Genomic DNA, 24,678 nt, shown 5'->3' on the forward strand with positions numbered 1-24,678 from the left:
TTATTTATATTAGAATGAGCTTATACACATTTTATTTTATGGGTTATAATCTAATACTATCATTATTAATTTTGTTGCTCAAATTGTTCCAGCTTTGGCCACTAGGAGCATAATCAGGTTGGCTCCTGTATCCTTTCAACATACTCTATCATTTGTGTGTACCTTCTTACGTTATGGCACTTCCTTCTTTTTCTAAGCTCATCTTGCATTTTCCTTGCCCCAACCCTGGAATCAACCTTTTTTCCGAAAAGTACTAGTTCCTTCTATTGGAGAATGGATTTAGAAACCACGATCTTGGTGGTGGGTGTGCTCATTGCTACTGGGGTGTCATTGTTTCTAGGTCCTCTCAGTGGACAGAGCTAGGAAATATGTGTATGTATACTAACACACACACATCTACGTTTATTTCAGTATGAATCTGTATAAATATGAAAAGCCATAATGAATATTTTCATTCTAAAGTAAATGCATGAGTATCTGCAAGGTACGCTTCTATTCGTCTCCCCCAAATAAGGAGAACATTACAATATTGCTTGTTTACTTGAAATAAAGTCAGTAGTACTTGTTTACTTTCAGTTTTATGTTATGATTCACATAGCTAAGGTTATTAGAGAAGAGACCTAACCTCATAGAATTCTGAAAACAGAAAAAAAAATCATAGAGGTATCCAGTTTGTGTTTCCTAAACTGGTATTCCATGGGATACTGTTTTGGGAGGTGTTAATAGGCTTATCAGGATGCAGGGGCTCTGTGGTCCAGTGAATTTGGGAAACTTGTCACGGTAGATCCCCCCACACCTGTGTAGCACTGCTCAGGGATTATTAAAGGAATTTTCTTAAAAATATGTTTTCCAGAAAAATTATATTTTATAAACAAAATATCAGACAAACTTTATAGAAGCAGGAGATATAAAAGAAGAAGAAAACGTCAAATTTATATGCAATATTGTATAAATTTATTGGGGACTAAATGTTGGTCTGCACAATAACATGAAATTTTTAAAGTAAGTGTGACCGCATTCCTTGTTAAGAGAAGCTGCTATAAGGTATGTCTTCAGATGGCTTTTAAAATCTATGGGGAAAATTACATTTTCTTCAACAAGGGGCAGATATATTCTTTAGAAAAAAGGTGTTCTCCACTCCTGCTTATTGAAATACAGCTCAACAGAACTTATGGAAAAACTAACAACAAAGACAAAATATCCTGTTTCAAAGTAGTCATTTTGCGGATGAAGGTAGAAACCTACAATCTTTCCCCTCAAGAGCATTTCATATTTAAACCTTCTATTTTTAACCTGATGGTGGGATTCATGGCTAATGCTTATGAGATCTACGTCTAGACAGTTGAGAAAAACAGGAAATGAGTTACATTGTTGTAGCTTAAGATAATTTAACCTTTTGTCTTCTAGCTCCAAGCTGTGCCTGCTTTAAAAAAAAAGAACATTCCTTCTCTCCTGAGAATTTCAGGGCATTTAGGGAACTATAATAATCCAAGGCCTCTTCAGGGAGCAGAGATAGCTATTTTGGTGGAAAAGGAAATGAAAACATGGGTTTACTGGGCTTGGCCTATGAAATGAACAGCCATTTGGAAGAACATGTTGCTCTCTTCTGAATTCTGAGTGTGTGCTCACAGTTGTCTCGGATGGTGTGCTTCTAAAGGGCAGGAACTCAGCCTGGCTAACCCAGTCTCCCTGTGTGCTGGTCGCATCGTGTGATGCTGTAGGACATACAGTGTCCCCCAGAAGAGCAAGTTAAGAAGAAGCAGCTGGCATCTGTAGAATACTTTCTATGTGCCAGGCACTGAACTAAGCACATTCACATACGTGATCTCGTTTAATCCTCTCAACGACCCTAACAAGATGTGGCTATTACTATTACCCCCATTTTACCCATGAAGAAATGGAAGCACAGAGAAGTTAAGGAACTTTGCAAGAGTAGCAAACCTGGCATTTGAACCCAAATCAATATGATTCTAGACCCTATGTTCTTAGTTGGTATGCTATACTGTAGTAGGGCTGTTTTGAAGATTAAATGAGATGATGTATATAACAAATTTATCATGGTTTCTGGCCCATAATAGGCATTGTAACTAATTCCTGCTATTATTTACATGTATAAGTAAAGTAATGCTATTCTTCATTACAAGTAGATGATGACAGGGGACTTCCCTGGTGGTCCAGTGGTTAAGACTCCGTGCTTCCAATGCAGGGAGCGCGTGTTCGATCCCTGGTTGGGGAACTAAGATCATGCATGCCCCGTGGCATGGCCAGAAAAACAACAGCAGCGACAACGGCAAAACAAACAGGGTTCGCTGCACTGAGAGGCAGGAGCCAGAGCCTTGTGGCCATGAGCCCATTTGGCAGTTCGGAATTCTTTAATAGAAGAAATGTAAAATAACTCGATGATGGAGAAGATGAACACTCTGTTTTGCGGCCATGAAGTCCACAGATGCGCGCTGGTTGATAGCAGAGGAGAGGCACCGAGTTACACTTGACCTTAAAGGAGCAGGATGGTCGAAACTAAGAGAGAGGCCATCTACAAAGAGTTCTTTTTCAAAAATTTTAATCAGGGAACACAGCACTTATCTCCTTATGCTGGTCATCGAGTCACACAGTGGGTCACACACATCACTGGTCCACCCTCTTCCTCCCATGTGAGGAAGCCAAGTCTGAGAAGGAGGAGTAACTATCCAAGGCATTTGGCTTTATGTCCTGAGTTGCCCTACAAACAGAGAAGATGAATCATCACCTGGAGTGGTTCAATGTGTACAACAAGGTCCAGATAACTCTCAAATCACATGACTGTGGTGGACTGACGGAAAGAGATGTGAAACTGGCCAAGTTTTTATTGAAAAAGGCAGCTGCTTCTGTGTGATTTCTTCCAAAACACATGTAAAATCTTATATACACATCTAGCTCCAATGTATTTTGAAGGCAATTTACATGAACAAATTAAGTTGTAAATTTAGTTCACCTTTTGAACTATCTATCACATTTTGTAAAATCAGTGCTCAAATAAAAATTATTTAAACTTGAAAAACCCAACAAAAAACAAGTAGATGATGACACTCACCCTCACCCTTCTCCTTGTAAGATACACAGTGTGTAGTGCTTCTAAGTAGCTGTTGAATCGAGTGAATTGAATAGTGATGGTAAGGATTTTTATTTAATGTATTTATTACCTGCAGCATTATAATGGGGCTGGGGATACAATGATGGCATCAGCTGGTCAGGTTAGAGAGTTCGTAAACAAGTAAAGGAAACTGGCTCACACAGCAATAAAGTCTACAATTTTGGCTTTATTAACCATTGCTTCTTAGAGTCTAAGAAATGGCCGTATACCACACACAACAAATATTACATTAAGGGTCTGCTTTGTCACACTCCGAGATGTTAGGGATACAATATTAGGTAAGACATAATCCTGTGCTCATAGATTTACCACCTAGTAGAGAATTCATTAAAAAGACAAACAGGGGCTTCCCTGGTGGTCCAGTGGTTAAGACTCCGCGCTCCCAATGCAGGGGGGCCCAGGTTCGATCTCTGGTCAGGGAACTAGATCCCGCATGCCGCAACTAAAGAGCCTGCATGCCAGAACGAAGATCCCACACGTGGCAATGGAGATCCTGCGTGCTGCAACTAAGACCCGACCCAGCCAGATAAATAAATAAATATTTTAAAAAAGACAAGCAAGTGAAATCATTACAAATTGTAATAGGCACCACCAAGGAAATAATCGAAGGGTTGAAATATAGAATAATGGAGTTGGGATGGGGGAGGAAGGTCAGACCCTACTTTGCATGGGGAACTAAAGGAAGGCTTCCTTGAGTAGGTGACATTTAAGCCCTGATGATAAGAAAGAGCCTAGGAAGAAGAAACAGTACAAAGGCTTTGAGGTGGGGAAATAACTTGACAAGTTCAAGGGCTTGACAGAGAGTGAGTGTGGCTGGAGTATAACAAGGAGAGTGGGATGAGATGAGTCTAGAAAGATAGGCGGGACAGATCATGGAGGGCCTTACCAGTCCTTGGTAAGAAATTAGGTTTTATTCTAAGTGTAACGGAAACCCACCAAAGGGTCCTAAATACACAAGTGACATGATCTGATTTGCTGCTGCGTGGAGAATGAGCTAGACAGGATGAGAGTGCCGTTGGGACCAAGCATCCTTTCTAGGGTGGAGGATGGACACTCAGAGGCAGAAAAGGAAGTGCGACGGTGGAAGCAGAGGTCAGAGAGATGTGGGGCTAAGAGCCTAGGAAAGCAGGCAGCCTCTGGAAGCTGGAAAAGGCAAAGGAGTGGATTCTCCCTTAGAGCCTCCAGGAGGAACCAGTGCTGCCAACCCATTCTAGACTTGTGACCTACAGAACTGTAAAATAATAAATGTGTGTTGCTTTACGCCTCTAGGGTTGTGGTAATTAATTACAACAGGGAGGTGTTGGCAGGAATAAATAATCTGCCTTCCACCCTGCCTCCGCCTCCAGATCTCTGTCTTCCTTCCATTGGCCGGATCTAACTAGAAGCCACAGGCAAGAGATCCACAGATGCCGTTCGCACGGGTCAGCCTTTCAGGTGACAAAGAGGGTGGAGAGGAGTGGAGAGTGGATCTGGAGCAGCAAATGGAAAATATCCAGCCCAGTACAGGTTGTCAAGCTGAGTGGTTTGCTCCTAATCTGGAGCTTATAATAAAGTAGGACGTTTGGCATGCCGCCCTTGCTTATCTCAGCCCTCTCTTTTGTGAGTTCTCTCTGGCGTAGCCTTCAAAAACTTCTTTGGTTTTGCCTCATATCTTTATAGTGCAGATAAATGATGTCAGTGCACCTGTTTCTAATATCTGATTTGCCCCTCAGTGGGATGCAGCAAGTTTCCAAAGCAAATGATGTGAATTAAAAGTTAGTCCAGGGCTTCCCTGGTGGCGCAGTGGTTAAGAATCCGCCTGCCAATGCAGGGGACACGGGTTTGAGCCCTGGTCCGGGAATATCCCACATGCTGCGGAGCAACTAAGCCCGTGCGCCACAACTACTGAGCCTGTGCTCTAGAGACCATGAGCCACAACTACTGAGTCCACGTGCCACAACTACTGAAGCCTGCGCGCCTAGAGCCCGTGCTCCACAACAAGAGAAGCCACCGCAATGAGAAACCCGCGCACCACAAGGGAGAGTAGCCCCCGCTCGCCACTACTAGAGAAAGCCCGCGCGCAGCAACGAAGACCCAACGTAGCCAAAAATAAAAAAATAAATGAATAATAAATAAATAAATAAATTTATTTAAAAAAAAATAAGAGTCAAAGTCCCCTTTCACTGCTCTCTTCTGGGTCCATTGAAATCACGCTCCCCCACCCCCGTTCCCCCCATCCCGAGGTAGCCATTGTTAATAGTCTGGGTGATGCATTACAAATTTTATTATGTATGTTTTCAAACCTACTGCAATGGGCCGAATTGTGTCCCCCCCTGAAATTCACATGTTGAAGCCCTAACCCCCAACATGACTGTATTGGGAGATAGGGTCTTTAGGAGGAAATTAAGATTAAATGAGGTCAAGTGTCTGTCATCCGAGGCCACAGTGAGAAGATGGGTGTCTGCAAGTCTGGAAGAGAGCACTCACCAGAAACTGGACCCTACCAGACCTTGATCTCGGACCTTCCAGGCTCTGGAAATGTGAAAAAATTAATTTTTGTTGTTAAAGGCCCCAGACTGTGTTATTTTGTTATGGCAGCCTGAGACTAAGACACCTACCTAAAATCAGAAGAAGTGGCAAAAAGAATCTTCATTTACCTATTATTCAGATTCGACAATTATCTATTGAATGATTATAAACAGGGAAGTGCTATGATTAGATAATGTGTTCTAGAAAGATCTCTTGGGCAGCAAAGTAGATATGTTGGAGGGGTTCAGGCTGGAGATGGGGAGACAAGTTAAGCACCTCTTGTAAATTTCCAGGTAAGCGATGCTGAGGGCCCTAGTCGGGGGGAAGGCAGTGGAGAAGGAGAGGAGGGGCTGACCAGGGAGAGATTTAAAAGTAGACTTGATGGGCTACATGTTTTTCAATCGTGAGTCTGGGTTTCATTATATCTAAGATGCCGTGGAGTGTAAGATGCAGCCTGAATTCAAAGATATGAAAAATGAAAAGAATGTTAATCTTAGGATTGATGAAATGCAGTAGAATTGAAAGCTGGGACCGCCAACCCCCCATGGGAACAGTGAACACGAGCTCACAATTTAGTGCGTAAAAGAGAAACAAGATTTCGATATCTGGAATCCTGATGCATAGTGTGGGTTAATGAACTTTTTTTTTTTTTTTTTAATACTTCTCAAGTTGAACTCTTTTCTTACTGTTCTTGATTAAAGAACATGTTTGAGGGGTGGGTTTTGTGGCTAGGAACTTTTATCGGAGCCTCTCAATTTTAACAAAATGCTACCCAGATGAGATGATATCATTTACAGTGCTACATCCATGCTCAGTTTTGGGGCAGCCAAATTCTGTTTATTTAATTAAAAAGGATGTTTTGAATGGTGGTGCTATTTCATGGAGCTTTTCATGGAGCTTTCTTAGGCTTCCAGACAGAGTTTGGATCCCACAGGCAGATGGAGCTATAACCCATGTTTTCTCTCCCCAGCGACAGGCCTGCAAGCCTGTAATTACAGAGTACCGGCATCTCTTGTTTTGGAGCTGGGATGGTTATATAAACATGGAGAGCAAGCCTAGCTTGTCCAGGCTGCATTTTGAGGGCCTGAAATTCCCCTTTGGAGGGCTTGGCACCCAAATCACAACAGGCACCTGGCCGAGGGGCAGCATGCAGCTTTCTGCAGCAGAGCCAGAGGCAGTGTTGACAGAACAGCATGCCAGGAGAGGCCCCAGCCATATCGACCAGCGAACTCATGTCTGCATGCACAGGACCCCATGATAATTTTTGCCTTTTCAAATTTAAAATTGGATTAAAAATTTGAGCGAATGTTTTTAAAGAGTCCAGAGCCAGACTTTTTTCATTGCAAGTTATTTTAGGACTACATTTTATCGGTTGCTGTTTTGGAAAAAGTACTTTCGCCTTTGCATTCTTGGAAGTGCCCAGCAAAATCGGCCAGTCGTAACTCCTATGTTACACAGTGAGTGCGGGTTCTGGATTTAGACAGCCTAAGTTTGAATTCCAGTTCCACTGTGTGTCCTTGGGCAAGCTGCTCATCCTCCTTTGCCTCAGTTCTCTCTGTAAAATGGGAATAATAAGTAGTACCTGTTTCATAGAATTGTTGAGATTAATCAACCATTTAGCACGTTTAGAACAGTGCCTTGCTACTCAGTATAAAAGTAACAATAATAACTACAGTATTGACTACTAACAAGTGTTCAACTTACTCTGTGTCAGGCACTTTTCTACGTAAAATAGCTCATTTAATCCAACCAACCATCCTATGAGGTAGGTGCTGTCACTGTTCCTGTTTTGTAGATGAGGAAATTGAAACACAGAAAAGTCTATTCAATATAAATATTCTTGTGTCTCTGCTAAACCTCATGTATACCTGGTTGTAGAATATTAAAATTATTGGTTTGTATGCCGGCTCTCCCCTGTAAGTATGTGGGCTCCTCAAATACGATGACTCTAGCTGTCTTTTTTGACTCAATAGACCTAGTACCAGGCATACAGTAGGCGATAATATTGAATACATTGGAAGTAGCTTAATGGAAAGTGTCACTTTGGGGCATCAACATGAAAATACATATTTTTTCAGTATTGGCTCCCAACTGTTTTATATGGCTCTTTCTGAGGCTTCATGGGAACAGCTTCCTTGATGACCTTCAGGCCAAATTCTGCAGCTTTTCAGTTCCTGCTGGTTATTAGCAGTTTCAGTCCAGTCCTGAGCCTCAGCCTGGTTTATTTGATAACGTCTCTCTCAGACTCCCTGCGTAGCTCCCCTCCCCTCCCCGCCAGTGCAGGGGAGGCTGTGGCTGCAGCGGCTTGTTTCCCCGTGGCTGTTTCTCCTCCTGGAGCTTAGGTGAGGGGTAGGAGGGTGGCATTGGGGAGTAGGCAGAGATTTCGCCTTACTTAGCAGTCCAAGACGAGGTTTCCGTCCTCTCTACACAGGTCGTTGCTGTATCTCCAGCTGATTTGCAGCTGGTCCTCTCTGGGGCAGGTGCCTGAAGCTGGGGCTCCCGTGGCTTGTGAGAGCCAGTCCTTTTGAATTCCATTTGGGAGTCTGTCACCCCCCACTTCCCGGCGTGGAGATCTGCCTCCTGTGCAACCTCTTCCCCTGACCCTGCTTCAGTCCCCGCCCCCTCAGTGGCTGCTGCAGGCACTGACGTGGGAGACACCCTCTTAACGAGTTGCAGAGGAGATGGCTCAAGCCCAGCTACCTTCTTAGTGTCCACTCCACCCAGGGGAAACTTGCACACCCTTGTATGCTGCTGGGGACATGGCAAGGTGCCTCGCTGCCCTTTCATCTCCCAGGCCAGTGTCCTCTCCAAGTCTCTCTTCCGCTGTCCAGGTAACAGTTGCAAGCCTGTTGTCCAAGCAGCCATCTGTAGGGGAATGAAATGCCAGTCTTGCAGATCACTGGAACTCCTGGGCTTTATGAATGATTCTCCTGGAGTCCCTGCTGTGATGTAGGCGAGGGGATAGGCTCTTTCCATGAGCACTGTCCTCCCTTCTCTTCACTCCTCCTATTACACTGATTCAGAGGATGGAGGGAGTCGAGTTGATTTTGGCCTCTCCATAAGCCCTTCAGGTTGGTGGCTGGCTCCAGCTCTTGAACTTAGAATGTCAGGATACTTGGTACCATTTGTCCTCTGCACTGGGTTTTACCCCAAGTTCTGGGACTTCATTGCAGGATTGTTCACAATAGCCAAGACACGGAAGCAGACTAAGTGTCCATCAACATACGAATGGATAAAGAATATGTGATATATAAATATATACATATATAATATATATATTACATATGAAATATATATTTTAATATAATATATTTAAAAATATGTAATGGAATGTTATTCAGCCACGAAAAAGAAGGAAATCTTGCCATTGGTGACAACATGGATGGACCTTGAGGGCATTATGCTAAGTAAAATAAGTAGACAGAGAAAGACAAATGCTATATGATCTCACTTACGTGGAATCTAAAAAAGCCAAACTCATAGAAACAGACAGGGGCTGGGAGGTGGAGGAAATGGGGAGCTGTTGGTCAAAGGGTACAAACTTTCAGTTATAAGATGAATAAGTTCTGGGGATCTAATGTACAGCCTGGTGACTCTAGTTACCAATGTATTATATACTTGAAAGTTGCTCGGAGAGTAGATCTTAAATGTTTTCACCACAGACACCAAAAAATGGTAATTAAGTGAGATGATTAACTTAATTGTGGTATCATTTAGCAATATATGTGTGTATCAATTCATCATGTTGTTTTACCTTAACCTTACATGATGTTATATGTTAATTATATCTCAAAAAAGCTGGGAAAAAACCAAAACAAAAGTAGGGGCATTTCCAACTTAAAAAAAATCTTCCAGGGATAATATAGGAGACACAACACTTTATGTCATAAGTGATTCTGTGAAATAGACCACAAAGTTTAATGTGTTTCTTTAATGTGTGTCCCTTCACACCTGTACCTATGACTCTGTGAACTGTGTTCAGAAATTAAAAAAGAGTGACTAGAGTTTTTTCCTCATTTATATGCCCAGGCAACTGCTCTTTGAGTCAAGGAATGTGGCCCCTGTAAGAAGTACTTGAAAAAAACAGTTGTCCCCTGAACTAGGAAGTGAGGTAACCTGTGATAGTTAAACTAGTTAAAATTAACACATAATGGGGAAAAAAACCCCACAACAAAGTTCTGGGACAAGAGATACTCACTCAACATCCTGTTACTATAATTAGCGAATTACAGAGTAGGGTCCTGTTTTCAGCAGATAATTAGCATTTCTAACCCTTAGTTGTCTCATCTGTAAATGGGGGGATACGCCTTAGGAAGGTGGTAGAAGCGGGACCAGATCACATCTTGAGATCTCTGTTAGGTTTAATGTCCTTAAATCTATGAAGTTCATGCTTTTAGGGTTGCCTGAATTCAGGGTTTCTCCCGTCTCTGTTTTTTTCAAGTTAAAATTATATTAATTAGGCACAAAAAATAATGAAATATTGCCATTTGCATCAACATGGATGGACCTAGAGATTATCACACTAAGTGAAGTAAGTCAGAAAGAGAAAGGCAAATATCATATAATATCACTTTTGATAATACAACTGAACTTATTTACAAAACAGAAACAGACTCACAGACATAGAAAATAAGCTTATGGTTACCAAAGAAGAAGCAATGGGGGAGTATAAATTAGGAGTATGGGATTAACAGATGCACACCACTATACATAAAATAGATAAACCACAAGGATTTACTGTATAGCACAGGGAACTATATATTCAATATCTTGTAATAACCTATAATAGAAAAGAACCTGAAAAAGAATATATATATATTTATATGCATAACTGAATCACTTTGCTGTATACCTGAAACTAACACAATATTGTAAATCAATTATAGTTCAAAAAAAATTGCACTCATGTCGAAGCACTTCAGAGTTGTGAAATGCCCGACCTAGAAAGAGGGGCGCATCCTAACTGGGAGAGGGGAAGAGGGGGCTGTGTTCGTACATAGGAGGGAAACGGATGCAGGGCTGTGCTCTGTACATGATCTCTTCCCGTCTACTAGGGCCAGGGTTATGAACACAAGCCAAGCAGTCTTTCAGCTATTTGCTGGCAAGTCTTCCTCTAAAAGAAAGACCATTTGGATGGCAAGGCTAATGAGGGTTTAGCCTGGAGACCCCTGGGCACCTGGTGCAGGAAATATGTATTTCACAAAGACTCTTCACAAGGTATCGTACTAGATGCTGTGTGGGAAAGACAGCTGTAGAGTCATAAAAGGACACCAGGTTTAGGATCAGATCTGAGCTTAAAACCTACCTCTGTGGTTTAGTAACTGTGTGTCGAGAGTGGGTGATAGTAAATGTTTAAAAATCAGCTCTCGCGCGGACCCGGCGCCATTTTGGTGGCCGGGCGCGGAGGTGATTCCACACTCAGGAGAGCGCGGCGGCCGGGGTGGCATTGGCAGCGTTCGTGTGCTCGGGTGTGAATCGCAGAGGGAGGAGGCGGTGGAGGAAGAGGTGGCGGCGGTGGCGGTGGTCGTAGCGGTGGCGGAGGAGGCGGGTACGAATCAGCTGCGGGCGGAGACATGGCCAACATCGCGGTGCAGCGAATCAAGCGGGAGTTCAAGGAGGTGCTGAAGAGCGAGGAGACGAGCAAAAATCAAATTAAAGTAGATCTTGTAGATGAGAATTTTACAGAATTAAGAGGAGAAATAGCAGGACCTCCAGACACACCATATGAAGGAGGAAGATATCAACTAGAGATTAAAATACCAGAAACATATCCATTTAATCCCCCTAAGGTCCGGTTTATCACTAAAATATGGCATCCTAATATTAGTTCCGTCACAGGGGCTATTTGTTTGGATATCCTGAAAGATCAATGGGCAGCAGCAATGACTCTCCGCAAGGTATTATTGTCATTGCAAGCACTACTGGCAGCTGCAGAACCAGATGATCCACAAGATGCAGTAGTAGCAAATCAGTACAAACAAAATCCCGAAATGTTCAAACAGACAGCTCGACTTTGGGCACATGTGTATGCTGGAGCACCAGTTTCTAGTCCAGAATACACCAAAAAAATAGAAAACCTATGTGCTATGGGCTTTGATAGGAATGCAGTAATAGTGGCCTTGTCTTCAAAATCTTGGGATGTAGAGACTGCAACAGAATTGCTTCTGAGTAACTGAGACATAGAGCTGCTGATATAGTCAAGCTTGCCCCTTCTTGAGGAGCATCAACATCTGTTATTTTTAGGATTCTGCGTAGATTTCTTTTAAACTGGCATTCTTGCCTAATGATGTTATCTAGGCACCATTGGAGACTGAAAAAAATCTCTGCTCTGTAAATAAAGCTAATTAAACGTCTCTGTAAATTTAAAAAGGGGAAATACTTTAATTTTTTTCTTACTTAATAGTGTAAAAATTCTTTGAGCTAAGCTAAAACCATGGAAAAAACATGCTACTTTAGTGTTTAGCAGTGTACCAAGACTAGCAAGAGTTTGCTTCAGGATTTCGTTGAATAATTAAGATAATATTTTGAGTGTGTCAGGGCCATTCAAATTGTTGGTGTTGCATCACAGCTACCGTAACTGTTTTTAACATGGATCCTCTGTGCCTGTGAATTTACTTGCATGCTTGTACTTGACTTCTTAGGATGGGTAGCTGAAAAGACCACCATTTTAAGCATTTGAGAATTCTTAAATAAGAGATTATTCAGAATTGAAGATGGTGACCTATTCAGAGCCTTTTTGTCCTTGTCAACAGACTGGGACACCATATCTGTTTTTCCCCTCTTACCACACACAGCTAATATTCTAATAGTAAATTTCTCTATTTGGTGGGGAAATGTGCTGAGGGACAGTATCCCTTGCTCCATTTTTAGGTTGTCCATTTGGTATGTTTTGTCACAATTCTTCACTCTTAGAACTTTCATATATAAGTAAGTAATAATGTAAAAATGGAGCTGCCAGTTTCGTTTCTCTTGCAAAAACAGTAAAAACTTGATGTTGCAGTATTCCCAGATTTAATGAAAGAACCCAGCTTAATTTTTCAGTGAGTTTAACATCTTTCTATTTTTAAACTGATGAAATTTTTCTTTGACAACTTGCAAGGATGAAATCAACTGTTAGCAGTTTTTTAAGCCTAATTTTGGCTTTATAAGAGATTGCTTTATCAGATCCTTTAAAAGTCACTCTTGCTTGCATTTCCCCCTATTGACACATGAAAGCTGTGTTGGTGTTTTACTGTACATACTTCAAATGCAGATAGGAATAGAAGTGTGTTATAAATCTAGCTTTCTTTATGATGTTTCTGATAACATGAGAATTGAAAACTTTACCTTCTCTTGTACATAGTCAGACTTTCTATACGTATTAAACTTACATTTCATTCTAAGTTCAAAAGTTTGAAAATTATTAGTTTTGCAAACTCAAACACTAATGTGACCATTTTATGAAGGGTGAAATGGATTTGTGTAGGCTGTTCTATATATAGAAACACAGTTCTTATTACATATTCAGGACCAATGCAAAAATAACAAAAATGTAATGGAATCAGAATGAATTAAAGTAAGGCTGTATACTGAAAGTAATATTATAAAAGGTTTGCTTTCTTCAAGTGTTACTTATCCTAAATTATAATGGTTAAGTGTTTGGAAAATAGTTTTGAACCATAAATTCAGCATAATTTCATTTGACTTCTCAATAATCTTAGAAGCAATAAAAGAACCATTATTAAATTAAAAAAAATAAATAAATAAAAATCAGCTCTCTCTCAAAAAAAAAAAAAAAAAAAGAAAGCTCTGATTTGTAGCTCTTGCTGATTTCTGAGGTATAAATATCCCCACTATGGCTGATTTTAATTTACCAACATGCCACTGAGTGTGAGGTTGGAAAAAGATGAATCCATTCAGCTCAGCTCTCATGAACCAGCTCCAGCCTGCCGCACTGTGTGATATTGAACACATCATATAATTTCTCTGAGCATCCCCAGTTTCCACATTTGTCAAGTGAGGATGATACTTGTATCTACCTTACAGGGTTGCTATGGCAGTTAAAAATGTATTTGAAAGCATTTGGGAAAGAGTAGGATTCAATTTATTATTGATGTTGCAGCTGGGCTTCCTTTCTTATTACCTTGGAGTTTATAAAATTTAAAGGACTTTCACCCAAGAAAAATTCTAACTGATAAAGAGTGTATATGTGCCTGTTGTGGGAGTTGGGAGGGGATGGAGAGAGTGTTGAAGGAAAAAAAACAAGAAATAAAAAGACAAAATAACATCGTTTCCTCTGAACTATTATATGATTTCCTAAAATCACGAAAGGCTATATGAGCTAAAAGGGACCTAGAGACTAGCTAATCCAACCCACCTGCCTGTTAAAGATGAGGAAACTGAGTTAGAGAACAGAAGTGACTTCCCTGAGGTTCAGCCCTGCTGTGACAGCCCTGAGTAGAAGCTGAGTCTGCTGACCGGCTGTCCGGGGCTCATCTTGTGAGCCCACCTCTTTTCAGCCTGCATTTGTTGGCTTGAGCAAAGAGTGATGGGAATCTAAGGCTTCCATTCACACTGGTCAAGAAAAGTGATTTGGCTCAATCATCAGAATAGCTCTTTAAACCAGTGGTCTCCAAAGTGAGGTGCTGGAAGGAAAAAAAAAAGAAAACTTCCATTGATTTCTCTGTTAAAGAGTAAGAAGTAAAGAAATTATCTATGAGGCTTCTGGCAGGAAATAATCTCGTGTAATTCCATTGAAGGGACTACTCAGACAGGTGTGGGCAGGGTTAAGGGAACACAAAAGATGCTGAGGCCCCCAGAGATGAGCAACAAGGAAAATTACTTCTCCCAGGTTTGAGGAGGAGCCTCGTGATGGCTGGAGCCATAAGGAGGGTTTATGTGGAGGAGGGCTGCAGCTTCTGCCAGAGACCAGGGGCCAGTCAGGAGAGAGCAGGCAAGAAGGACCCTGAACTCTTTCTCTTTCTGCCCTGGTCTCTGCCAGCACCTCCCATTGGACAAACCCAACCAGATGCCAACTGGCAAGAGAGTCTGGGGGACGCAGCCCTTTGTGGTCAGCCGTCTAGGGCGCTGAGCTAGGCAGAGGAGCGGAGAATGGATCTTCGGGGACAAGCAGAGAACAACCAGCACAAAAGCTTTACAAATGTTTAATGTCTGGATTGACAGTGGTCCTTTCTGTCCATCCATCAGAGGTCAGTCAGTACCCAAGGCACCTTGGCCTCAGTGGGGAGCGGAGGCCAGTGGTACCCAAAGTTGATCGTTTGTTTTCAGTGTACTGTGACATATTGTAACTTCTGTATGCCCGACTAAATGGATTTATGGATTACAGTATCCAGTTTTAAATAAACAAAATCTCACAAAATGGACAAATGCTTTAAGAAGTTTCCTAGTTTCTCGCAAAGAAACAGCAGAATGACGATACTACTATTGCAGATGCAAAGGAGCAGACAAATGTGAGCACTAATATGGCTCTTCACTGGCTGCATTAGCTTAATGATAAGCTAATGAGATCTGACTAAAAATTGGCCAAAAATTTCATAATGATCACAACTATTTGAAATATCGATTTACGTCCATTATTACTCATGATGACTGTCCTCCTATGTGTGCATTATGCTTTGAAATATTAGTTAATGATAGTAGTGCCTGCCAATACTTCATAGATAGATAAATAAATACACATATATTGGGTTTATGCTTAAAAACTGTTTATTGATGGGATGGTTGGAGACCACTGGTTTTAAACAATAAGCAAAGGCTAGAATTGTGGGGGTCATTGATTTAGTTATTACGTTTCTCTTTAGAGACAGTGAAAGCTACATGGTTTTTCTGCCTAGAGCACATAATGCAAAAAAAAAAAAAAGGAAGATAGTGGGCTTGTGAATAATAACAAATGTTTATGTAAAGCTTCTTATGTGTTAAGCACTGCTCTGACCACACAAAAGGTATTAATCATGTAAAATGCAGCAACTCAGTTACTCCTCACAACAATTCCATGATGTAGGTACTGTCATTATCCCCATTTTACAGATAAGAGGACTGAGGCAGGTCAAGGTTTAGTACAGTGCCTGGTACAGCCAGGAAGAGGCAGGGCAGGGTTCAGACTCAGGCAGGTTGGCTTCAGATTCTTTGCTCACTATGCCTTGCTGCCTCTCTGAAGGAAGTAGGGGCTCCTTGGAGTAATTTTGAAATTAAGAAAAAACGAAATTGCAAAGTAAAATTAAAACAATTGAATACAAGTTTAAAAAGTACAAAGAAAGGGGAGTCACTCAAGTACTCTTATGTGGGTTAAGAGTGACTGTTTCCTTGCACTCTTTGGCATCTGCCAAATGTTATTTCTCATGATGTGGTAGCTGGCTAACTGCCTCTTGTAGCCACTAGATTCCGCTCTCCCTCTGGTTTTTCTCCCTTGCCCTCTAAAGCCTTCCTCTAGACTTTCCTTGCCCTTGTTCTCTTTCTAGGAGCTTGTATTTATTAGTCAGGGTTCTCCAGAGGCATAGAACCAATAGGATGTCTCTCTCTCTCTCTCTCCATCTCTGTAGAGATATATATAGTACCCCCCTCCCCCAGATATAGATGTATAGATGTTGCAGGAAAGGGGACCCCTTCCAGGCCCCGAGAGTGGGCTCTTGTCTAACACTCAGAAATGAATTGTCCGAGGAGACACATGTGCTGACAAAGCAAGAGACGTTATTGGGAAGGGGCACCCGGGTGGAGAGCAGCAGGGTGAGGGAACCCAGGAGAACTGCTCTGCCACGTGGCTCGCAGTCTTGGGTTTTATGGGAATGGGGTTAGTTTCCAGGTTGTCTCTGGCCAGTCATTCTGACTCAGGGTCCTTCCTGGTAGCGCTTGCATCACTCAGCCAAGATGGATTCCAGCGAGGAGGATTCTGGGAGGTTGGTAGGACATGTGGACTGGCGTCTCCTCTCTCCTTGAGACCTTTCCCGAATTCTTCCGGTTGATGGTAGCTTGTTAGTTCTGCGTTCCTTACCAGGACCTCCTGTTGTAAGATGACTCATGCAAGTGGCTACTATCTTGCCTGACCAGGGCGGGCGGCTTCGGTCAGTGTTTCCCCTAACATAGAGATAGATTTTATTCTTTAAAATAAAATATTTTGTTCTTTAAAATCTGTCTATCTATAGAATTTATTTATTTTAAGGAATTGGCTCATGCAGTCGTGGTGGCATTGGCAAGTCCACAATCTGCAGGGCAGGCCGGCAGGCTGGAAACCCAGAGAAGAGCTGATGCTGCAGTATCGAGTCTGGAGGCAGGATTCCTTCCTTGGGGGCGGAGGGGGGGTGGGCGCAGGCTTTTCCTCTTGAGGCCTTCAGCTGATTGGATGAGGCCCATCCACATGGTGGAGGGTAACTTTCTTTACTCAGGGTCTACTGATTTAAATGTTAATCACACCTAAAAATTAACCTTCACAGCAATATCTAGATTGGTGTTTGGCCAAACAAATGAGCACCATGGCCTTGCCCGGTTGACACATAAAATTCCCACTATAGGGCTCCTTGAAGAGATCTGGGGTTCATTTGGGCTTCTGTTAGTTTTCTAGAACACTGGTGAGGCTCAGGCACTGGGACCCCAGGGAATACATAGAGCTTTAGTTCTCTCCAAAAGGGAAATCTGCCCAAACTTCAGTGTTTTGTGTTTTGTTTTTTGTTTTCAAGAAACCATTTGAAACCACCAAATGGGCTTGGGTGGTAAGTCTTGGTCTCTGGCTCTTAAGCCACAGTCCCTGGCTCCCAGATTTCAAAGGAGGAGGCCCTGTTCATACTGATTCAGGAAGAGCATACAGTAGGCTTGTGTCTGATGCTGCACTGTTTTCTTTCTCAGAAGCACGAACTCAGTTCTTCCTCTCTGAATTCCTCTGGTACTTTGTCCCTCACTAGGGCACTCGGAACTTTGGATCGTATGTTGTGGTTGACGTCCACTCTCTTGCCCGCCTGGGGACCAGGTCGGTAAAGTTCTCTGAGAGCAAGTGCTGAGTTCACACTTCTGAATGGCTGTTCCGGTGCCCAGGACATTGCTGCTTCATAAACGTGGCTTAAACATTGGCGAGAATTTGAAATGCTGCTTCTCTGTGATGCTTCTTGGGTACAAACATGATTGGCGTCAGCCTCAATGAAGCCCATGTAGAACGGGAGGGAGGCAACTTGACACCTGTCCCCGACAGGCAGAGCCCTTCTGTCCAGTTTTTGCAGGTCCGCGTATCAGGGCGGCCAAGATAACTTGCTGCTGATTTAGGCCGTGCCTTTCATTTGCAGACAGACCCTCACTCAGCGTGGGATGGGGGACATGCAGAAGGATCAGTGGGAGTTTGTCTGAAGGGGCAGAGCTAGAGTGTCTGTCTGATGCACTGTCCTGGCTTCCTGTATGGCTGTAACAAGTTACCACAAATTGAGTGGCTTAATACAAATTCATTAGAAGGTCAGAAGTCTGGCACAGGTCTCACTGGGCCAAGGTCAAGGTGTCAGCAGGGCAAGGTTCCCTTCTGTAGGCTCTAGGGGTTGATGGTTTCCTTGCCTTTTCCGGATTATAGACTTCGATCTCATTCCTTGTGTCTTTGGGGAACCATTATTCTGCCCACCATAGCAGCCTTGTGATTTCCATTTTAAAATAAGTTATTAGTGTAAGATATGATTTTTAATGGAAAGGTATAAAAATTTCACTAACTTTAACAATGTTAGGTTTTTTTTAGAGAATTTGAGATATATTTATGTTTACTAAATTTATAAGTTATTAATTTACTTGGGAATGTTTTGCTTATTAGGGTTGAAGCTTCTTTGAGCAGGTATTTGAAGTGCTTATTTTTAAAAAAAGCAAATGCATTAGAGTTATAATTGCAGCTTTAAGATGTTTAAAGGAATTTTTATTGTTTGTAAAAGGGACTTGTTTAGTCTGTCCAATGTGAGTTTATCAAACAGTAATAAAAGGCCCTCTTATTTCGTATGAAAATTTACTAGACCTGTAAAGGTTTAGTTGAACTTAAAAGAAACTTTAATGAACACTAGGTTTCCACATTTGTTACTTTTTCAACTACCATTAATTTTTAACCAAGACACTATAAATAGTTGTATGCACGTAAGCTCACGCTGATTCTTATTCTAGCCCAGGGTAAGTTTGTGGTCCTGAGACTTTCAAAAGCATTTTATGAATCTGTGCGTGGGTTTATTCATTGATTCAGCCCAGGCATTGTGCTAGGTACAAATAAGATTACAGTGTAACAAAGTCCATATGCAAAAAAGTGATACAGAAGATGAGATTTTCTCAGTTGGAGGAAGCTTCAGCCAGGAGGTGGTCCTAAGGAGCAATTGATGCTTATCAGACAGAGGGGCTGGGAAAAGCATTCTAGGCAGGTGGAACGGCCTGAGCAAAGAATGCATGGGATATGTAGGGAATCGTGAGATTTTGTGATCCTGTTGGGAGTTAAAAAAAAAAAAAATCTCTAATTATCCTCAGGTGCATTTTATGTCATTTTCTGATGGAGAGTTAGTGGCAGGATCAGGGCAGGTTCCAGAGTAAATGTGTCGAGGAAGTCTGTCATCCATGAGTTAGTCACTTGAGCATATTATACCCAACTAGGAATGCAGTGCAATTCCTAACCCGATTCTCTCTCTTACTGCTCAGGAAATCATAATTATTAACATTTACTGAGCTCATAGTTTATGTGCCCAGCTTCTAGCACTTTACATGTATTAGCTCACTTAACCCTCACAGCCATAGCAATAGATTTATTATCAACAGAGTCGAGGAAACTGACACAGAGAAGGGTGTTAAGTAAGGTGACAAAAGTCACACTGCAGGTAAGTGACAGGACCATGATCTGAACCTTGCACAAGCCGTTTCCTCTCTCTGGAATGCTCATGCCCTCATCTTCTGAGGCTGGCTCCTTCTCACCTTTCAACATCACTTCCTCAGAGAGCTCCCCCCTACCCCCAGCCCACCTTGCTATTCTGCATCTCAGTCCCTTGTTTATTCCCTTCATAGCACTTATTACAAATTAAATTCATCCCCTACTTGTTTTTTTCTTTCCCACTAGAATCTAAATTCCATTAGGATAGAGACCCCATCTGTCTTGTTCACAATCCTATACCCAGTGCCTTGCACAGTGTAGCATATAGTAGCTGTTCAATAAATGTCTGTTGATGAGTAAATTAATACTGACTTTAAAGTTCATTATTCCCAAAGCATTCTATTATATGAATAGTAAGTGGAAATACCCCATTTGAGCATAATACTGTATTTCTGATTCAGGTTGGTACTCAGCAGCAAGCTTAGTTTTCTATGTATTCCTAGAAAATTTTACAACGATGATAAGTTTCTGGGAGAAGGAATATAACTTTCACTCAGCAAAAGATAAACATACTCAGTTCGATAAAAAACCAACTTGAATTGACATGCACCAAAAATGCACCAGTGTGTGTTGTTGGAAAAACATTTATTGCAATTCAGTGTCAAAAAATTTTTACAAAAATACGCTACCGTCTGGTACAAACAACTATAAAAAAAGAAATCAGTTCATCATGCAAGAAAAGAGTGCAAATAATTTATACAGAAGGACTCAGCTCACACAATATTAAATAAACATCTTTGCATGTAATTGGTCTAACCTTAAACTTTTAGTTAAAATGTTCAATCCCCTATTGTATTTTTAATTAAAAAAGTACTTTGAAGCTTCTAAAGCTTAGGATATGGACTTTAATATACACCCCCTCTGGCTAGGGTGATTGGCACTTGGTAGAATAAAGATGGCGCCAAGTGTTCTCAAGTGTAGAGCACTGCTTGGAGCCTTCTGTTTAACAGACTTGTGTATCATTAGTTAAACAAACATTTCTACACTCAAAGACAAAAAATGTCATGTTCAAACTCCAGAAGTAATGTTGTAGCAGATGGAGTTTCAAGAAGTTCAGAGTTTTGAAGCAGCCATCCATTTTTGGCCAGACGGAGCAGGGCCTGAGTTTTGAGAGATCTCTCAGAAAGCTTTGTTTGCTGAGTTCAAGGACACTTTGAAAAATGTCTAGCAGACAAAGTCATGAATATCGTGGTCCCTTGCTCCTTGCTGCCTCATGGAACAATCCCCCTTTGCTTGTGAGGTTTAGCAGAGAGTGATCTTCCACTGGGTAGAAGCTTATTGGATCTCACAGCAGGTACCAGGGAGATGGAAGGGATGGATTAAATGTACCTTTTTGTCTAAGGGGAGAGGAAATACCTGCTTGGTTACCATCAGAACCTCAGTTTCTAGAAAGCAAGCCAGCTGCTCAGCCATTATCTGTCTCAGGGGCCACCTTTATAATTAAAATCTAATTATCCAGGGAAAAATAAATTTGTCAAAATATGCTGCTTACTTTGTGGCAAGCAGGTTGTACTCACTAGTATGCCGTACTCACAGCAGAGTCAGAGGTCTGTAACAATGTTAAGCAACTCCTTAACTTCTCCAGGAAGAATCAGGGACTTAAAATGTCTTTAAAAGTTAACGGCCAGACACCGAACACTGGACACGAACGTGCCTTCCACAGCGAAGGTCTTGAGAAGAATCAGCTCAGCTGTCAACGTGTGTCCAGCCACAACAAAAGGTGCTGGGGCAGGGGGTACAAAGTCAAGGCCTCAGAAAGTCCCAAGTTTACGCTCAGGTCCACTGCTGAGCGCCAGGTGGGTTGAGGCATGTCACCTGAATATTCTGGACCCACTACCTCATTTTGAAAGGCAGAAGAAATGCCAGACTCCAGCGTTTCTAACCTCCCTCCCCGCGCTCAAGTCTGGGGGAGGAGTTTCCTTCCTTTGGAAAACCATGAGGGTTGACTCTCCTTAACAAAACGGAGAAGAAACCATCTACAGAAAACATTGAGTTTAAAGGAATTACGATCTTGTTTGTTGAAGACATCAAGGGCCCGAGATATATCAAAGAGCCCCATCTCTGCGTTTGCCTAGAGGTTCAGGGTGTTTCTGAGGTCTGTTTAAACACTAATAGGATTTTAGGCCAGCATCCAGTCAGAGGATGGTTCACAGACTCGGAGAGTTGGAAACAGATTAAAACAAAAAAACACAAAAAACAACAGATGTCAACATAGAAAATGATGATAGAGTTTAGTTTAAAAAAAATTCACACATAAAATTACTGTTAAAAAAAATTCACACGTAAAATAGCGTGTTTGCATAGCAAGACATAATTGCCCTTCAGCCTGGCAGGAATATATAAACTCAGGTGCCTATTTTATGATAAACATTGTATTGAACACTAAGAATGATATACTTTTGAAATGATTGAACTTCTTGTAAATCACGCCACTTGCTTAGACAAATGAAATTCCAAGCTCTTTCTCTTCTCCCACATAAAAACAACTGGAAACAAGGAGCCTCTGTTAATTGCAAGCTCCCAAACAGTTTTTGAAGAGAGAACTGTGGCAATAAGGCAATATACACTTATTACCTTCCTTCACCATTGCCAAGTGAAGCCCGTTCTTGCCTTGACAGTTTTGCAGCCCATCTAAAATATCAATATCTCCTCTGAGCCACTTCAATATAAAATGGATCATCACTAAACATAGGTCATCTTACAGCTGACCCTTTTGATCTCAAAACTGGGGATGTTTTCACATTGTAGTTTCTGCCACAATCCTCCCACATGACTGGTCCATCCACTAAAAGTAACAGCGTTGAGTAATAACACCGTCTAGTTTAAAATGTCTGATCTTGTTATAAGTTGAGCCCTCCTAAGCTTCGCATATTCTCCTTTCCTCAAATGCTGTGCCTTCTTCTCAAGAAACTCTAGGATCGTTGCTCGGAAACCTGTGTGTTGAACCAAAGCATAACATCCCCGTGGCTCGGCTTCCACTGTCCTGGACAAAACTCTTTCCTTCTCTGGAAGTCCAGATTACTTTCATATTTGACAGCAATTTTAAATTCTCCTCTACAGAGTTGGGGTGGGGGTAGGTAGGTACAGCAAAGACAGTAGAGCATTCTGTCTCTTCCAGCACTTTCCATTATCATGTCCCTTCTGGCTTTTAGAACAGCAGTTCTGAGACAGAGATTCTTTCTTTGTTTTTGTTTTTTAGGTCACTTTGTCCTGGGAGGGTTTGCCAATAGAAATTCTATAGATGATTAGTGCCCAGGGAACAAGCATTTTCTTTTTAGCTCGCTTTACTTATACGTGAGGCTCTGGCCATGCTTCACAGCCACCCAGTGGCACCAACACAGATGCTCACACCCGCTGTGCTCTTTTTCCCCACTGCCCTCCCACAAACCACAGCATCAAAGACACGCCACTTCTATTCCTTCCCCTCTCCCTCTCCACCTGCCATTTCCTTCCTTATTCTCCTCTTCCAGTGAAAGGGAACCACAAATGTTGGTTTCTTCTTTTCTTTTCCTTAAAAATTTTCCTTGACTCTGTCACACATCATCTCCAGTTATGCCAAAGGAGATGGGGAGAGCCCCGAGTCACCATCTGGGTAGACATTTCAGAAAACCGTTAAGCCTATCCCTTGTGGTAGGGTCGTTTTGCACAGATGCTCCTGCTGCCTGGGGCACGCTATGCGGTCATGAGCACCACGGACAGTCCAGGTGACACTGGTTCGCCAGTTCCGTGCTGACGGTCAAAGCGGGCGACCTTTCTGGGACTGCAAACCTGAAGGTGCCGCGGAGTCTCCATCTGCTCCATCAGCATGGAGGGGTGGAGGTCATGAGTTGGGGGGAAGATGAGGAAGGCCATGAACGCCAAAAAATGCCAGAGTCAAAGGTTCCAGAGCTCTCACAGCAACGACAATCCCAGCTCCACTCACATCTTTAAGGAAGCTGAGACCTTTGCGAGAACCTGCCTGAATTATGGAAGACAGAGCTTTTTATTCCATGGTCTGGAGCCTGCATTCTCAGTATGACCTTGACTCGGGGGGAGAAGAGGTGTTACAGTAGTTTGTGGCCCTCCGAAGCTCAACTTTACCCAACAAGATCTTATTCTTCAGTGTTTATTTACTTTTGCTCAGAATTGAAATAAACAATTTACTTTTTTCTTCTTCAGGGGGGTGGTGATGAAAAAAGATATTAAGAAATCCTGGTGTAGGCACAGACCTTGCAAAGTGAGGAACATCAACTAGTGGTCGAGTTCCCTTCCGGATGCTGGTACTTGGGTTGTGCTTTGAGGGAAGGGCATGAAGGGGTCCTACATCACTAGTTGGTCCCTTGGCTTGTCTCTGTACATTCTTAACCATCTCTCCCCATTTCAGGTCACCCCAAATTCAACTGCTAAGAATACACTGCTCCTCAACGTAAATGTGAACCAAGTTCCTATTTCTGCTTCACTTATGTGCCAAGGTCATGCTGGGTGGCCACTTTATTTACCAGAAAAAAAGGAAAGCAAATACAATTGCAAAAATATGTACATTGTTGTAGATAAGCAAAGTTCTATAAAAAGTAAAAAACAAAAACATCCCCCATTCCCTCCCAGGAATATTGACTCCTTAAGTCCTGAGATTTCCTTCTTCCACATAGTTACCTGCTGGTATTGGCCTAGCAAGTTCCCCTGGGGTTTGGAGCAAGTTTAGGATGAACTCATAGTACCTCTGGCTCCCTATCTGGCTGGAACGCCAGGCTTTACTTTATCATCCTTACAAGAAGCCCTACCTCGGGTTGACTAAATTTTGGTGTTGCATGTAAAGAAAACTCCTCAACTCGTCACCCACCAAGAGGAACAGCAGCTGATATGTAAAACCTGTTTTACAAGCCTTTATCAGTACTCTGGCTCCAAACAGTCCCCAGGGATAGGCTTATCCGTGAAGATACCCCAGGAAGCCCAGACAAGCCAAGAAGTTAAACAGGAATAAGAAAGTCTTCACAGCTATTGGGTGACTAATTCCATCTTTTCTGTGGCAGGATTTCCTCTTGAACTGTTTTTAATTGGCCTTATGTTGTCCCGAATGAGCTACAACATGGAAGGAAAAAAGGCATCGATGCTTTGGGGTTGTTCTAGAAAAGAGGCAACCCCAAAGAGTGTCCCATTCGTCTAAAAAGGAAGCCTGAAGCATGATGAGGATTGCCTCCAATATCTC

General features: G+C 42.1%; 1 protein-coding gene across 1 annotated transcript; it reads left to right on the forward strand.

Moving 5' to 3' along the window:
* The first annotated feature begins 11,126 nt into the window (after positions 1–11,126).
* Positions 11,127–12,182, forward strand: LOC133076987 (ubiquitin-conjugating enzyme E2 K-like). Its single transcript, XM_061171703.1, has one exon. The coding sequence runs from the start codon at positions 11,212–11,214 to the stop codon at positions 11,812–11,814; it is 603 nt and encodes a 200-aa protein (XP_061027686.1). The 5' UTR covers positions 11,127–11,211; the 3' UTR covers positions 11,815–12,182.
* The last annotated feature ends 12,496 nt before the right edge of the window (positions 12,183–24,678 follow it).

Source organism: Eubalaena glacialis, chromosome 17 (genome assembly GCF_028564815.1).
Source record: "Eubalaena glacialis isolate mEubGla1 chromosome 17, mEubGla1.1.hap2.+ XY, whole genome shotgun sequence".
NCBI classification, from domain to species: Eukaryota; Metazoa; Chordata; class Mammalia; order Artiodactyla; family Balaenidae; genus Eubalaena; species Eubalaena glacialis.

Bases quoted from the DNA above. Each gene is read 5' to 3' on its own strand.
- LOC133076987 (XM_061171703.1), top strand. From the start codon at position 11,212: ATGGCCAACATCGCGGTGCAGCGAATCAAGCGGGAGTTCAAGGAGGTG.